The following is a 17,136-nucleotide window of genomic DNA, read 5'->3' as shown; positions in this document are numbered from 1 at the left end:
AGTGGTGAGTGGAGACAGGACAAGGGGAAATGGCCAGAAACTGGAGCATAGGAAGTTCTGCACAAACATGCGCAAGAACTTCTTTACAGTGAGGTGATGGAGCACTGGAACAGGCTGCCCAGGGAGGTGGTGGAGTCTCCTTCTCTGGAGATGTTCAAGACCTGCCTGGATGCCGACCTGTGCGACCTACTGTAGGGAACTGCTTTGGCAGGGGGGTTGGACTCGATGATCTCTGGAGGTCCCTTCCAACCCCTACAATTCTGTGATTCTGTAAGTGTATGTGCATGCCTATATACATTCATGTGTGTGTGTAAGCATACAGACGCCTGTGTATGGAAATTTATGTGTGTCTGTATGTTCCTCCCCACCTCTGCAGGCACTGCCTGGTGTGAGCAGTGGTTCCCATGCTTGACACAGCTCCAGTGCTGTGCAGAGCCCTGGGCCTGGGAGGAAATTCCACCCACAGCCCTCAGTCCATGGGGAGAAGCAGCTCCCACCTCCCCCCAGTGGCACAGAACAGGACAGGAGGCCTTCAGTTTTCACATACCGTATTTTTAATCCTTTAAAAAACAAAACAAAACAAAACACAAAATGAAAAAATAAAAAACAAACAAACAAAAAAACAAAACCAAAAACCACCCCAAAAACTTCTTTACCAACCGCCGTTACACGTTGGGTGGACGTAGCTTCCTTCCCCTCCGTCCCCATTAACATCAGCATAAATAAATTCTGCTACGCCATAAAGGAAGAGCGTTGTCGAACAGCACTGACCCTCTGCTGGGTGCTGAGCACGGCCAGCCACCACTCTGCCCTAAGGTGCTTCGCTCTGCGACTGCTTGTGTTCAGTGCATCAAGGAGAAGGCAACTCCAATCCTCTGCCTGCCCCAGCGCTGCCCTGCGGATGGAGCCAAACTTTGGTCCTTCTGCCCCTTTTTTAGGGGAAGGGATGGGACAGGTTGGGCCCTGGGGTTTGACACAGCTCCATGATGGAAATTGGAAGGTATACGTATCTGAGAAGTAAGGAATGCGATCGAGGTGGTGCCCACGGAGGTGCTGCAGCCCCACGTTGTGTGCTGGGTCTGCTCCTGCTTGTCCCATCGGTGCTGCTGCAGGGGTGAGCTGTGCCCAAGGCAGGCTGAAGTTCCTCTCGCTGCGCTCCCCTAGGGCCACCAAACAGGGGGTGGATGTACGGCTTCTTCTTTGCCACCTATCTTTGTGTTTTCTTTCGGGTTTTGGAGCTGTCGAGGAGATTTCACAACCCCCCCCACGGCGAGCACCCTCGTCCCGATGCACCCCCGGCTCTCCCAGCACCGAGAGGGGCGGTGGGCGCTGCGCCCAGGAGGCAGCGAGAGGCCCCCCAACCCCCCGCCAGCATCACTCCAGCACCGCTGCGCTCCGCTGCTGCTCCTCCGCCTCCCGCCGGCGGCTGCCGCTCTGAAAAAAGCCGAGCTGTAGGGATCAGAGAGAAGAGAAAAACCCCAGCATCACTCGGGCTGGCTGCGGGGGAACGCCTCTCTTTTAAAGGGATGTCGTCAGGCGGTTGAAGCCTGGAACGTGAACACAATGGATGTGGGGGAAAAAAAGGAGAGAGACGCTGTTGTGACGCCCAATAGAGGCACCCTTGGTGCGAAGTTGCATTTTTTTTCCTCAGCAGCCACATGAGAGGTGGGTGCTGTAGGCACTGAGCCACGAGTCCCCCTAGCACGCCTCCCCTCCTCCCCCCGCAGGGCACTGCTCACCTTCCAGAGCACCAGCACCAGGAGTGCCAGCAGCAGGAGCCCCCCCAGCGTGCTGCCCAGGATGATCCAGATGGGGATCTGCCACTCCTCTGGCTTGGAGATTTCAAACGTTATCTGGAAGGCAAAGAGCACAGAGATAGATATGTGGGTTTGGGGTGCAGGAACGAGGAATGGAGGTGATGCTGGGGAATGCTGGAGCCAGCGGGTACCCAATGCGGGTTGCCTGGAGCTGTGTTGTGTGCCCAGCATGGGTTACTCCAGCCCTTCTGCCAGCCATCACCATGCTTTTCCAGCAAGATCAGAACAACCCCAAAGCCATGGGGTTGCATAGGGTTGTCCCACCCCGACGGGTTTCCCAGCCCAGGGCTCACCTGGCGGCTGGGATCCTCCTCACGGAACACAAAGGGGCTCCCAAAATGTCGCTGGAGGGCAGCATTGGTGGTCAGCTTCAGTGACTTGAACTTCAGCTGCACAAAGAGAGGCTGGAGCTGAGCACCGGCCATGGGGCTGGGGAGCTGCGCCCCAGGGCTTTGCCTTTAGAGGACTTACTGCTTTCAGTGACTTCATCCACAGATTGCCACGCAGGTGGAGGTTCATCTCCTCATTGGGGGCCAATTTCACATTGCAGTCGATGGAAATGATGTCGGAGTTGCTGTGGTTCTGCAAAGGGGGAATTGGTGGATCAGGAGCATCAACCCTGCACGCTCTGTGCCCTAACTGTGTCACTGAGCAGGGACAGCCCCAGGGTTCCCCATGCCAGGGTTCCTCTGCAGGGCTCAGTGCCTACCAGGAGCGGGGTGCGGGTCAGGTCCTCCTCCGTCGGTGTGTGGCGGTAGTCGGTGTTATTCCCCCCGATGTTGCAGGTTGTGTTCTCCTGTGGGAAAAGGAGATGGAGATGTGCTGGTGCCACCTCATTACATCCTGGTGGGAGCGGTGGACCTGACACTGCCCTGTCACTCAGAGCTGTCACTGCTGCACCGTGGCCTGCAGTGGGGACATCAGAGTGACCGTGATGTGATGCATGACATGGGGCCATCCACCATGGGGCATCTCCATCCTCACCTCCAAACCCAACACCAAGGTGTTTCACCAGGACGGACCCCTCCCTACCTGGTCCACCAGGAACTCGGTGAGGAGCAGGAGGCGGTTGCCAGCCCTGGTGGCCACGGGGACGGTGAGTTTGATGGTCACCCCCTCCACGGGGAAGAAGCCCAGGTTCTGCAGCTGAAAGGGCAAAGGGTAGGGATGAGGGATGGGAGGTGAGCGGGGCGGTGACACGGGGGTGGGATGCAGTCAATTCTTTACCTTGAAGATGCAGTGAAAGGGGGGACCGATGCTGTCGTATCTCTCCAGGGAGCTGTTGGATCTGATCTCGTAGTAGTCCAGGCTGGATGTCCTGTGGTGACAGAGGGGGACAGAGAATGCTCACATTAACTGTCAATAATTAAGTGGATTTATTTTCTCTGCCCCAGAGCCTCTAGTGTTTAAAAAATAAAAAAATAAAAAGTGACTGAAGGTCTAGAAAACCTTCCTGGAATCACAGCAAGCAGTGCCAGAGAATGTGCTGCTTGAGTCCACATTTCATCCTGCAATCAGGTTAATAAATTATCAGCTGTGCCTTCACTCCCTCCTTGCTTTGGACAGAGGACACACTCTGCTCTAGCAGATGCCCAAAGCTTTCCGTGCACACTCTTTTGCTTGGAGAGGTGACTGCAAACCACGCAGCTGCCAGCCCAGGTGCAGCTTTACAGCCCCAGCACAGGCTGTGAACACATGCTAGGAACGTTATTACCTACAGAAAGCTGCTTTTTTTCCCCCTATGAATAATTGCATTTAACACAACACAGCTCCCTCCTTGCTTCTCACTGCTGATTTTCCAAGCACAGCACCAAGCAGCGATGCAGAGCCTCATTCTGTATCACCCTGCCCCACACCTGGTGAACAGCAGGTCGGCCTCATACTTCAGCTGGAAGTTGAGGTGGGCAACGTTGTCCTCTTTAGTGCTCTCCTTCTCCTCGCTGTCACTGAAAGAGCAGCAAAGCACAACGTGAGCAGCTCCCAGGTATTTTTGTTGTGGTGTGGGGTGCAGGAGTGCAATGGCAAAGGGTCCACTTCTGCTTTACAGCCAGAGCACAGAGAGAAGCAATTCTACTGCAGAGCTGTCATCAGCCTGAGGCCAAAACTGTGAGGTGTTTGGTGGAAGGTTGCACATGGACAGCAGCAGAGCAGCCCCGTGGGCACTGAGCAGGGGGAACACACAGCAATGGTGTTTCCATGCAGTTCTTCCCCACCTGGATGCAGCAAACACAGCGCTGAGCAAAGCACCACAGGGCCCCTCCCCACCCACCCCCCCAGCAAAGAGCTGCAGGCAGAAGGGGAGCGATGCTGCAGCCAGCAAGGGGGTGCAGCTAGCATTAACCTGTTGGCAACCAGGTAGATCTCCATGCTTTGCAGGAAAACTGACTTGCTGAACTCAAAATCCAGGCGAAAAGCCACCTGTGGGTATTGGGAGAAAGCGTTACATGGGAAAAACCTCTTGTACCACTGGGGAGATGCTGCAGGGCACAGCGCAGAGACCCATCTTCCCAGCAGGAAAGGAGGCCGTGCTGGGGACGTGCAGGATTTGCTCCCTTCTTCTGATGTGCTGCATTTTTCTCTCTGAGGCCGGAAAACAAAGCAGCCCCTCAGGAAAGGCTGGGGGGAGCAGTGCAGGGCTGCAGTGCACATCTGCAGTATGGGGTCGGCCGGTGGGGCTGGGAGCCAATGGCAATAACATGTGATGTGTGTCACATCTGTGAGCGCCATGGCGATGACCTCAAGCTGTCTGGGACCGCACAGCTGATTATGATATTAAAGCTCCCGCTGCTCGCCGGCCAAATTTCCATCTCCAGCTTTGTCTTTGTCTTGGCAGGACAGGGGCTACCTGATGCCATGCAGATGCGCTCTCAGCCCTTGGAGGTCATGGGGAGCTTCTCCCTGCTCGCTCCCTGCCACAAGCATCCAAAACGCCCTTTTGGGAGCTGTTGAGGTGCCTGGCGTTCTCCTATCACTTCCAGGCTTTGACACGGTGCAGCTTTGGCCAGATTTGGGGGCTGGGAAGGTTTTATGGAGGGCAGCTCAGTGAGGTGTTGCTGTGGGAGCAGGCAGGGAGCTGATTGCTCTTGGTTAATTTGAGGCAGGAAAATGCATGGTGGAAAGTGAAGGTGGGAAAGTTGGCTCCTTGTCTTGGAAATGGAATTGCGATTGTGTTTGGGCTGCAGAGCCCACAGCTGGCTTTGGGGTTGGGCATACCTGGCCCCCCGAACCAAAGGTTTCTTGAGGGGATGGCATTACCTTGGCTTTGGCACGGAAAAAGGGGTAGCTCACATTGCAGACCCTCTTGTTGGGGTGCTTCTCTTCGGTCGCGCAGTCAATGTTGATGTCTGTGTCATCCTGAAATGGGATGCAGGGCAGTTGTGACACTGGGTTTGGCTGCGGGCACCACCTCACAGCCATGCTCCTCATGGAGTGGGCAAACATCCCTCATGAGAGAGACATTTAACAAATGGGCAAGGAAAAGCCTCCCCATGCACCACCGCAGGGGCAGCCCCCCCATACGGCTCCTGGAGAGCAGCATTTCCAACAAGCCCCTTTCAGCTTTCCCATCCAAATCCCCTTCCAAAGCTTAACTACAGTGCTGAATGAATGAAACTGATTGTTCTTGGCACCATATTCAAGATTTTTCTATGCTTCCCTGTGAACTCTGATCGTCAGGAGATACTGTCCTGCACACTGACCAGATGAGAAGTAATTGTTAATCAGCTCAGCTCAAGGATTGGGTCCCTGCTGCCCAAACACCTCCAGCTCTTTGGGAAGCTCCAAGCCTCCAACAGCCCCCACACCTCTGTCAGCAATCTGCTTATTTCTGAGCCGTGGCAGCCAGGTGCCCACAAACAGAGCAACCTTTTGATAACCTCGCTTGAAATGAAAAACACTGTTGTATTTCCAAAACAAGGAGCTAAAGCAGCAACAAACACTGAAGAGCTAAACGTACAGGGCGTAGGGCACCCTTCTCCCAACCACTGGAGCTCAAAGCAGCGCACCTTGGGGATGAGGCTGGCGAACTGCAGGTTCCTGGAGAAGGAGATGTTGAGCACAGTGCTGTAGGCGTTCTCACCGCGGTTCTCCAGCACTGCCTCCACAGCCACCCTCCTGCGGGTGCTCTCAATGATGAAGACTGAAGTGTCGAAGGAGAGGCTGAAGGCAGAGCAGGCGGGAGCTGCACGGCGCAGGGCTCTGCTGCAGAACTCCCTGTAGGGCAGGGGCAGGATGTAAATCCCATGGCATCAGTTTCTCACATCCCTGGGTGTTGCTTTCTTTTTTGTTTCTTTGCAGGAGCAAGCGAAGCCCTGCAGCCTTGCTGGGGGACGTGAAGGAACATCTCTGTTCCAACATACAACCTCAAAAGTGATTTTCTCAACAGATGTCACCTCTTTACCACCGTGAGCTCAGTGCAGAACCCACTGCCACCCCCGTGAGGAGAGGCCCAAGCCCCCTGAGAGGACCTTTCAAAGCTCTTTAAGGGATCAGACATAGCATATAATTATTTCTGCTGTGTGAGTCAAGCCTGGCATTTATCCCCCTCTTATTTTCTGATTTGTCTCTGGGGCCCCATCACCATGGCATCAGATAGGAGTTGTTTGGAAATACACCAATCCATTCCCAGCTGAGAGTAGAGATGCTCGGAGTGGAGCAGGACTGCTCTGTGCTCTGCCAACCCCATGCCACCCATATTAGGAGCATCCAGGTGCTCGGTGTGGGATCTGCACTGCAGCTGGGGTTGGGGAGCCAGCCCCCGGCATGGCCAACTCACATGGCACTGGGCACATCGCTTCGGGCATCCAGGACCAGGTCAGGGACACAGTGTTCATCCTCATTGCACCCATTCCAGAAAGGGACCTGGTGGGGACAGCAAGAACAGACCACTGATTGTTTTGCCCTGGAGAGCATCAGGCTGTGCTGACCACGGGAGGGATTGGGGTGGCTGCCCCAGCGTAAGGCAGCAGATGCTTCCTTTGGGGATAAGCCCACTGACCGCTAAATTAGACTTTCAATTCCAACTGCAGACACCAAAGTCCTCGACAGTCACCAGTCCCACCCAGCTTCCAGTACTGCTGGGCAAGACTAACCATGCCTGGTATGCACACACCCTCCTGCAGCTAAGCTCCCATGGGTAACATCTGCTTAAAACCAGGGCTATCATGGATGCACATCCCCACAGTGCAGCACCTCCAGCCAGAACTCCCAAATCCCATGGCAAAATTCCCTAGGAATAAGTAATAGAAACACTGAGCATGTGGCGCTTTGACAGGGTGCCATTGCTGGGTAGATTTTCATAGAATCATAGAAGTATTTGAGTTAGAAGGGACCTTTAGAGGCCATCTAGTCCAACTCCCCTGCAAGGAACAGGGACACCTCGCAGCAGACAGCAAGGATTCCTTGCCCACACCATTTCAGCCACCCCACTAAGTGATGCCCTGCGTGAGGATGCTGCACGTACCGAGACCCGGAGTGAGGTGGGCCAACCATCATCCAGCACAGGGCCACTCTCAGGATGCTCCAGCTCGTAGTCAATGGAGAATGTCACTGGTTTCACATAGTCAGCTGTGTCCTGCAGCAGGCAGAAAGCAATGTTGAGGAGACAGCCCACTGCTCGTGATGGCACGGGTGGTTATTTTATGAAACAAGAATTTGCAATACAGTGTCCTTTGTGCATCATCCTCCCTCTCCAGCTAACCCTCACCTAGGGACAGGGACACTGCAAGCCCTGTGGTGCTGAGCAGCACCCACCCATGTGGATATCCAGTGGTGCAGGTAGGGGCTGATCCTGGGCATTTCACACACCAGAGCTGCCCCGGGGTCCATCCCTGGAGCTCATCTAGGTGGTAACAGCACACACATTGCTGCACCTCCATAAACTCCCCCCATGCCATGCCCCAAACACATTATGTGCACGAGGCTGCTTCAAAGTATGATGCCTCTGGAGCTAAATCCCAATCTCCAAGCTCCATCTCCTGAACCAAAAATTTCCCAGAAGTTCGTGGCAGTTCAGGCTGGGGTTTGGGGCCAGGCCAGTCTGGCAGCCTCCTTGGCCTCCAAAGAATTCTCATCATTTGCTGAGAATGTTTGAGTTTGGCCAGATTTGTGCATCAGCTGCTCCCCACGCACGACATCAAGGATATTGCCGGCTCCTGTGCTTGGGGAGGATACCACAAGGCTTGGGATGCAGCAGATAGTAGCAGCAGGGGCTGAATGGCTTCCAATGGGAAAAAGTGAACTTGCATTGACTTTGGAGTGGGAGAACCACCCTGAGCCAGGCACGGAGTGCATTCCATCCCCAAGAGCAAGCTGGAATGCAACGCAGCTCCATGGCTGTGACCCATCCTTGATGACATCAAACCCAGCGCAAATAAATCCAGGCTCAGCAACCAGGCTCCTTCCCAGCCACACAGAGCCCTCAGCCATCACCCTATGGATGCATGCTGCTGCATCGGTGCTCTGCACAAAGGGGAGAGCATCCTCCCTCCTGCAGATGCAGCCCTGCAGCAGCAGGACCCCAGCACAGCCCCACTCACCAGCACATGGAAGCGCAGCGTCTCACAGTGCTCCTGCCCTGCTGGCAGCACCAGTGCCTGCTGTGCGTGCCGCTCACCGCTCTCATCCAGCAGCGCCCGCGGGGCATACCGCCGCTCATCGATGGCCGCCTCGTACCTCAGCTCTGCAACAAAAGCGTGGGGTTATATGCAGGATATCTGTATATGTAGCTCACACACTGACACCTTGGCCTGTAACTGCTCTGGAGGTGCTGCTGCCCAGGTGTGCTGTGCTCTCCCAGGTACACTACAGCAAAGCAACTGAGTGTTCTCAAGTGGTGCCAAGCAGGACAACTCCACACCCGGTATGTGGGGAAGCCAAGAGTTGGTGGCACGTGAGCTTTGCTCAGGGCCAACTTTTTCCCAGTCTGGAGCACCCTTTGAGAGCATTTGTTGCCAGCTTTGGGGCTGAGCTTCTCTCACCCCCACTGAATCCCAGGCGCTGGGGTGGATGTGGGGTCACAGCAGCACGCGGTGCTTTCAAAGCAGAGCGCTCATCAGTAAAGCTGCTCCGAGCTGATCGGAAGTGTGCACATCTGGAGTGCAGATGTGTCCTGCTGCTGCAGCACAGAGCAAGGGGAGCTCTGTGGGACCGCGCACGTCCCATTGTCCTGTTGGCTGCAAAGCAGTGGGGCAGCTGTGTCCAGGGGCAGAGGTGAACCGGGAGCTCTCTAAGGAGCACGTGTATGGGAACTGCTGAGTCACGGCCTGAACCTCTGATTGATCACCTGAGGTGAGCCATGAGTCAGCCAGAGGAGCACAGGTGAAGGCAATTCACCTGTGCTGCCGGAAGGGGTGGAGCCAGGCTCCACCCCTCCTGGACCTATTTAAGAGCTGGCTACCAGAGGGGAAGGATCTCTTCTGGAGATCCTCCTCTTTGATATCTTCTAGTGAGCTCAACCCAAGGGTAAGCTCTTCTACTTATTCTCTTTTGTGATCCCTGTTTGCTGTGCCTTACTCTTTTGATTATATTGTAATTATAACATCTTGGTTATACATATTGCAATTATAACATCTTGGTTATACACTTGGCGAGCCAGGCAGGCTGATTATACTGAAATTAACATGTCTTTCCTGTGGAACTTCTATAAATGGGTCAAGGGGGAGAACAATACTCCCCTAGAGAAAATGATTCCAGGGCAGATCCCAGGATTTGAGGGATCGCCCTATTACGAGTTAGCTGCCATCATTGAAAAATGGGGTCCCTTACGTGTTATGGGCAATCTCTCCCCATATCGCATGGCAGACTATTTTCAAGGACTTGGCAAGGACATTCTCATCACCAAAGAAAGACAATTGGCTGCCTCCATGGTGGCATGGCCACTATTAACCGCTTTAAATCATGCGGACTCAAGAAATAATACTTTAGAAACCGAAAATCAACTTTTGAAAGATCGCATTGAAAAGTTAGAGCACGAACTTGGCGTTTTAACGGGGAAGAAGCCAATTCTACATCTTCCTGTAAGCCAAATTCGTAATATTTCAATAAATGATGACCAGGCTCCTGAATCAACAGACTTCGTTGATCAGGACAACAAGAAATCCAAATCAGACCTTGAATGTCCAATTCAAACTGATCCATTGGAGGTCCGTCCTGTGATAACCCAAAAAACAAAAAAAGTACAGGACAGACCGGCAGGGGTGCCACCTGATCAATGGCCCCCTGCCCACACTCATTTACATGTGACAGCTCGGCCATACACAGCAACAGAATTAATGGATTTAGTACAACGATTTCGGCAGAAGCCCAGAGAAAGTGTGCCGGCTTGGTTATTGAGACTGTGGGATTCTGGGGCAGAAAGTGTCGTGGTGAATGGCCCAGAAATATCTAAGTTGGCCACCATGACTGTCCATCCTGCTCTTAGGCAAAGGTTATACGTGGGCAATCAATATCGTGATGAAAACCATTCCATACTGGAATGGTTAATGGCGGCCTGCCGTATGGTATGGCCAAATAAATCAGACATACCGTTACATACAGGTATGTGGTCCTCCATGGAGGACCTTCAGAACTATATCCGTGAACTGGGTGTAAGAGAGGCCATCTATGAAGATACATTTGATGGCCCTGATATGGTTAAATTTTCAGCAGGGATGAGAGATTTAATTCTACAACAAGCTCCCTCCCATCTGTACGGTACCTTAGTTTCAATATTAAATCCCCTTGTAGCATCAGAAGCCGTAGTCCAGCAGGTTGCCCAGTTAGTTGCCGATTTGGGAGAAACAGAACGCCTGCGGACTAGGCGCAATATTCGGTTTTTGGAGGAAGCAGAGGTCCTGCCGGTAAATAAAACCAGAATGCCGGCTACTCGAGCTCCTCGATCGGGACCCATAAGGGTATCCCGAAAACAAATGTTTAATGATTTAATTCGGGCTGGGGTCCAATTTGCTAAGATCGACCGCCAACCCAATCACGTCCTTCTCCAGCTCTGGAGACAACTAAAGGACAATCAAAAATTCCAGAGCTACCCTAAGAAATCCAGGGTAAGAGCTATAGAAAGGGTTCCAACAACAACATGGAACCTAGAAGATTTTATTGTTCCAAACAGGAAAAAGAAGCCACCTCAGGTGTCTCGGGCCACAATGCCTGAGCCATCAGAAGCAAAAGAACTGGCCCTAGCACAATTCATGCACTGACAAGGGGTGTTAGTCCCCGTAGGGCCTCCAGACGGGACCGGAGGCCCTATGTAGAATTAACAATTTATTGGTCCCGAAAAAATATTCAGAGAGTTATGGCATTAGTGGATACTGGAGCAGAAACATCAATTATCTATGGAGATCCAGGAAAATTTCATGGCGACAGAGTGATGATTGGTGGTTTTGGGGGACAGACTATTCCTGTCACCCAAACATGGTTAAAATTGGGGGTTGGGCGTCTCCCACCCCGGGAGTACAAGGTGTCTATTGCCCCAGTCCAAGAATACATCCTGGGCATAGACATTCTATGGGGTCTGGCTCTCCAAACAACTGTGGGAGAGTTCAGACTTCGACAAAGATGTATCAGTATCCGGGCGGTGCAGGCAATATTAAGAGGCCATGCGAAACATGAGCCTGTTTGCCTGCCAAAACCGCGCCGGATTACTAATGTTAGACAGTATAGACTCCCGGGTGGGCAAGATGAAATATCGAGAACGGTGCAGGAATTAGAAAAAGTGGGCATTATAAGACCTGCACACAGCCCGTATAACTCCCCCATATGGCCAGTGCGAAAGTCGGATGGCACATGGAGGATGACAGTAGATTACAGAGAATTAAATAAGGTCACGCCGCCTATTCATGCGGCCGTACCCAATATTGCTTCCCTAATGGACACATTGAGTAGGGAGATAAAAACCTATCATTGTGTCCTAGATCTAGCAAATGCATTCTTCAGTATCCCAATTGCTGAGGAATCGCAAGATCAGTTTGCGTTTACGTGGGGAGGCAGGCAGTGGACCTTTCAGGTCCTGCCACAGGGGTACGTGCATTCACCAACGTATTGTCATAATCTAGTGGCGCGTGACCTGGCTGACTGGAGAAAACCTGATGATGTTAACCTATATCATTATATTGATGATCTCCTGTTGACATCCGACTCACTGGAGGTAGTAGGACAGGCAGCTGATTCATTAACTGCCTATTTGCAACAAAGGGGATGGGCTATAAATCCCCAAAAGGTGCAAGGTCCAGGCCTGTCCGTAAAATTCCTGGGGGTGGTTTGGTCAGGAAAGACCAAAGTGCTACCCAGTGCTGTTATAGATAAGGTTCAGGCATTTCCAGTCCCTACAACATCAAAGCAGCTGCAAGAGTTTCTAGGTATATTGGGTTATTGGCGTTCCTTTATACCTCACCTAGCGCAGCTGCTAAGGCCATTATACAGACTCACAAAAAAGGGGCAGCTATGGGACTGGGGGAAAGCCGAACAGGATGCTTTCCAACAAGCAAAACTGGCAGTTAAACAAGCTCAGGCATTGGGTATATTCGATCCTACCCTCCCAGCCGAGTTGGACGTTCATGTTACTCAAGACGGCTTCGGTTGGGGCCTGTGGCAGCGCCAGAGTTCTGTTCGGACCCCCATTGGTTTCTGGTCTCAGGTTTGGCACGGAGCAGAAGAAAGATACAGTATGATTGAAAAACAGTTATTGGCTGCCTATTCGGCATTACAGGCAGTAGAGCCAATAACTCAGACAGCTGCAGTTATAGTCAAGACCACTCTGCCAATTCAGGGGTGGGTGAAGGATCTGACCCACCTTCCTAAGACAGGGGTGGCCCAAGCACAAACAGTGGCACGATGGGTCGCCTATCTCAGCCAAAGGAGCAGTCTGTCTTCATCCCCCTTGAAAGAAGAACTTCAGAAGATCCTAGGCCCAGTTACATATCACAGTGATGCACCAAAAGAAATACTGGTCGCTCCACCAGAGAAGAGTCCCGTTCACGAGGGAAAATATCCTATCCCTGAAGATGCCTGGTACACAGATGGGTCCAGCAAGGGCAACCCGAGCAAGTGGAGAGCAATAGCATACCATCCTTCCACCGAGACAATCTGGTTCGATGAGGGGGATGGTCAGAGCAGCCAATGGGCAGAACTGCGAGCCGTGTGGATGGTTATAACCAAGGAACCCGGTGATGGTATCCTGAACATCTGCACAGATAGTTGGGCTGTGTACCGGGGGCTCACTCTCTGGATTGCACAGTGGGCCACCCAGGAATGGACTATCCACGCCCGACCGATCTGGGGCAAAGACATGTGGTTAGATATATGGAATACGGTCAGACACAGGACTGTACGTGTCTACCATGTTTCTGGTCATCAGCCCCTACAGTCACCGGGAAACGATGAAGCCGACACATTGGCCCGAGTTCGATGGATTGAGAATTCACCATCTGAGAACATCGCCCGCTGGCTACATCAGAAGCTACGGCATGCTGGACAAAAGACAATGTGGGCAGCTGCTAAAGCATGGGGACTGCCCATACAACTATCTGATATCGTCCAGGCATGCCAGGATTGCGACGCTTGCTCCAAGATGAGACCGAGATCGTTGCCCGAAACAACAGCCCATCTTGCTAGGGGACACAATCCTCTCCAGCGATGGCAGGTCGATTACATCGGGCCCCTTCCTCGTTCCGAAGGGGCAAGATATGCCCTGACCTGTGTCGACACTGCAAGTGGGCTACTGCAGGCCTATCCAGTACCGAAAGCAAACCAGGCATATACCATCAAGGCACTCACTAAACTGATGTCTGCCTACGGGACACCTCAAGTCATCGAGAGCGACCAAGGGACTCATTTTACTGGTGCAACGATACAGCGCTGGGCAGAAGAAAATAACATCGAATGGCGATTCCACCTGCCATATAATCCAACAGGGGCAGGCCTCATCGAACGTTATAATGGTATTCTTAAGGCTGCCCTGAAGACAGACTCCCAGTCCTTGCAGGGGTGGACAAAAAGACTGTATGAAACCCTGCGGGACCTGAATGAAAGACCTCGAGATGGCAGACCCAGTGCCCTGAGAATGTTGCAGACGACATGGGCCACCCCGCTTAGGATCCAAATTACGGGCACTGATCATCAGGTAAGACCCCAAATTGGTAATGAAAATAATCTTCTGCTCCCTGCCCCTGAAAACTTAGAGCCAGGTACCCATAAAATAAAATGGCCCTGGAAGGTGCAGGTAGGACCCAAGTGGTGTGGCCTACTTGCACCTTGGGGGAGACTATTGGAGGTGGGAGGCTCAGTAGTCCCTCCAGTAATAGGTACATGGCCTACTGATATTATGGTCAACACTCCGATCTTTATTGCTAAAGGGACCCCCATCATGTCCCTATGGCAGATCAGGACACCTCCTTTGGTGCCTGATATCGTTATGCAGCCGCAGATATCCGGCAAAAAGGTGTGGTACAGGCGGCCAGGACGTGCCCCAGTACAAGCGGAAGTGTTGACCCAAGACAGAAATACGGCCTGTATCTTGCCCTGGAGAGCAGACCTTCCCCTCCTGGTACCTGTAAAACATCTGTATTACTCCCCGTGAGTCTGTGAGCCTTCAGGACCACCGGAAGGAACAAAATGCCATCAAGCGTTCCAGTGTTGCTGTCAGATCACGTACAACACCCGGTGATGGTCTGCATGGGACTGATGGAACATAGAATGGACTTGCACCTCAGGACCTCATGCCTCCAGGCACATCATCGAGCACTGGCCCATAGAAGAGTATGGATATCCACTAATCATCACTTGTCTTGAACTGTACCAACATACGTCGTGATAAAATTGTATAAGCGTCGCGATATACCGGATCTCTGTATTAGGGAAAGCTTACCCTTTTGTTAACCTGATCATTGGTTCACGCCGTGAAGGGGTGGAGTGTATGGGAACTGCTGAGTCACGGCCTGAACCTCTGATTGATCACCTGAGGTGAGCCATGAGTCAGCCAGAGGAGCACAGGTGAAGGCAATTCACCTGTGCTGCCGGAAGGGGTGGAGCCAGGCTCCACCCCTCCTGGACCTATTTAAGAGCTGGCTACCAGAGGGGAAGGATCTCTTCTGGAGATCCTCCTCTTTGATATCTTCTAGTGAGCTCAACCCAAGGGTAAGCTCTTCTACTTATTCTCTTTTGTGATCCCTGTTTGCTGTGCCTTACTCTTTTGATTATATTGTAATTATAACATCTTGGTTATACATATTGCAATTATAACATCTTGGTTATACAAGCACGTGAGGGTTCTGCCTACTGCTTACCCACGCTGGCTGTCTGGAAGTGTGCTGAGAGGAAGATGGCAGTGAAGCAGACGAAGGCTGTCATGCAGGTGGCATCCTTCCCATTGCGCTTACAGTCCTTGGTGAAGATGTTAATCTTGGGGGGCTCGAAGCGGATACTGGCATTGATCTGGACAACGCTGCGGGACCTGAGGGGTGAGTAAGTTGCTGCAGCATGGAGCACCTGTGCATGACCACAGCATCCTACAGAAAGCCCAGATCTCTAGATTCACCTTTTTCACACTTTTTTCTCAACATCAAGAAGACCCAAGGCAGCATGCAGACCTGCTCTCAGCTCAGCTGCGTAGCATTGGAAGCATAGGGTCTCCTTTACACATTTGCCCCCTGCTTATGAGCATGAGAGAAGGACTTGGTGCCTTGCATGCACACTAGTGCTTCTGCAGCATCAGGGGGTGTGCAGGTAAAGCATTTCCACTGGGGCAGCTACCTGTATCCTAACAGCCCCAAGGAACCTCCCAAGTGTTAATCAATGTTTGAAATTATTGTCTTATTTAATAAGAGTAGGAAGAGTCTGGGTACCATCACAGGTAAATACATGGCTTTGAAACTCCCAGGGAACTAACGAAGAGATTCCATGTAAAACATCCCTGATGTTCTTTTAGGACTCAACTTCATCTGGAATCCCACAGCCCCACCAAACTGCGGGTGTTATTCTGGAAAGATGGGTCAGGATTCTGGGAGATCATTTTCCCCTGAAAACATGAGCACATTGCAATGGACTTTGGGCAGAGAACAGTGCCAAATGAGATGGACTAACCATAGCACCACAGCGTTCCCCAGGGAGCCAACAGCCAAGTCTATGAGCCCGTCCTCATTCAGGTCCAGCTGTCCATGGATGCTGCATCCAAAATACATCAGGCCTGGTCTGAGGTCTGCAGCTGCTATTCGCTGAAAAGCAAAAGGGAAAGAATCCAGCCTGGTTTGTACCTCTGCCTGCAAAGTCAGCATTTGTGAAGGTGGGGTGTTCGTGTGAGCATGGGTGCACCAAGGTCTGCCGTGCCAGCTCCTCGGGTTACTGGGTTACTGGGGATACCTATTCCCAAGTAATTGCATCAAATCTAGTTTGTCAGAGGATGTGAGAAATTTCCCTTTGGAGACACGATCCAAAAGATTTGTGCTGACATTTGCTATTCTTCAGGAGTATTTTTAATATTTTATACAAAGCAAACTGCTGCTCTGAATGCTGAGCGTGTTCTCCATACTGTGCATTTGTTTTGTCTTGGGCCCACCAAAAGGGAAAATAACAGATGACTGTGCAACAAGAAAAAACAACATAAACTCCCAGCCCATGTAAATCAATGGCCAAACGCACTATTGCTGCGTTCATGGACACTGATGGACTTTGACTTCAGATTGGGTTTGGTGAAGTCAATGACCATCAGTGTCCTTGGGTGAAGTTGGTGAAGAATGGAGCCAACCAAAGCCCTGGGAGCTGTACCTGCTTGTACTTCTTCAGGATGGTCTCCTCAAAGCCAAGGAAGATGTAGATCGCTCCTTGGTGGTCATCTTCCAAAGGTGCCCCAATGACAACATCATTGTAGGAGTCCTGGTTGAGGTCAGGCACGGCAGCAATGCAGGAGCCAAAGCGTGAGTTCTGGTAGCTCTGCAGGTCCTCGAGGGCCCCGCTGGAGACAAAGTGGTTCTGCAAGGAGAAAGTGGGAAATTGTGTCAGCAGAAAGCCTGGAAAACCCGGAAAGGGAAATAGATGAGAGGTGAGTCCTACAAAATAATTGGTTTGTGGCACATGGGTGCCATAATGAGCCATGATGCTGAGCTCTGTGGTGGCACTGACATGCTTGTACCTCTTGCAGGGTGTAGACGTAGACTTTGCCCCTCTCCCTGCCCTCGCTGAAGTACATGGGGGCTCCCACCAGCAGAACATCTGTGACACCGTCGCCATTCACATCCAGAGAGTTGATCTCACTTCCATAGTAGGAGCCAATCTGGGGGAGACAAGAGGGAGATGGGAGCACCTGGGGACAGTGACCCTGCCTGCAAGGACAGCT

At 52.1% G+C, this 17,136-nt stretch overlaps 1 protein-coding gene across 3 annotated transcripts in view; it reads right to left on the bottom strand.

Annotated features, from left to right (window-relative positions):
- Nucleotides 1-542: 542 nt before the first annotated feature.
- ITGA11 (integrin subunit alpha 11) overlaps nucleotides 543-17,136 on the bottom strand; it is a 38,756-nt gene continuing 22,162 nt past the window's right edge. Inside the window, exons 13-30 of one of the 3 annotated variants that reach the window (XM_048956222.1) lie at nucleotides 16,933-17,073; nucleotides 16,569-16,772; nucleotides 15,888-16,018; nucleotides 15,092-15,258; nucleotides 8,354-8,496; nucleotides 7,279-7,389; nucleotides 6,592-6,677; nucleotides 5,822-6,029; nucleotides 5,073-5,171; nucleotides 4,159-4,235; nucleotides 3,674-3,763; nucleotides 3,045-3,135; nucleotides 2,850-2,963; nucleotides 2,527-2,613; nucleotides 2,289-2,399; nucleotides 2,111-2,206; nucleotides 1,740-1,853; nucleotides 543-1,160 (exon numbers count right to left, since the gene is read on the bottom strand). In XM_048956222.1, coding sequence (XP_048812179.1) covers nucleotides 843-1,160; nucleotides 1,740-1,853; nucleotides 2,111-2,206; nucleotides 2,289-2,399; nucleotides 2,527-2,613; nucleotides 2,850-2,963; nucleotides 3,045-3,135; nucleotides 3,674-3,763; nucleotides 4,159-4,235; nucleotides 5,073-5,171; nucleotides 5,822-6,029; nucleotides 6,592-6,677; nucleotides 7,279-7,389; nucleotides 8,354-8,496; nucleotides 15,092-15,258; nucleotides 15,888-16,018; nucleotides 16,569-16,772; nucleotides 16,933-17,073 — 2,388 coding nt within the window. In that variant the 3' untranslated portion in view covers nucleotides 543-842. Of the gene's footprint in view, nucleotides 1,450-1,739; nucleotides 1,854-2,110; nucleotides 2,207-2,288; nucleotides 2,400-2,526; nucleotides 2,614-2,849; nucleotides 2,964-3,044; nucleotides 3,136-3,673; nucleotides 3,764-4,158; nucleotides 4,236-5,072; nucleotides 5,172-5,821; nucleotides 6,030-6,591; nucleotides 6,678-7,278; nucleotides 7,390-8,353; nucleotides 8,497-15,091; nucleotides 15,259-15,887; nucleotides 16,019-16,568; nucleotides 16,773-16,932; nucleotides 17,074-17,136 lie in introns of all 3 variants that reach the window. The other 2 variants (XM_048956223.1, XM_048956224.1) reach the window with 2 other exon arrangements.

Source organism: Lagopus muta, chromosome 10, assembly GCF_023343835.1.
Source record: "Lagopus muta isolate bLagMut1 chromosome 10, bLagMut1 primary, whole genome shotgun sequence".
Lineage (NCBI taxonomy): Eukaryota > Metazoa > Chordata > Aves > Galliformes > Phasianidae > Lagopus > Lagopus muta.
Note: the sequence above shows the minus strand (reverse complement) of the source record. Positions and strands in the feature narration are given on the sequence as shown.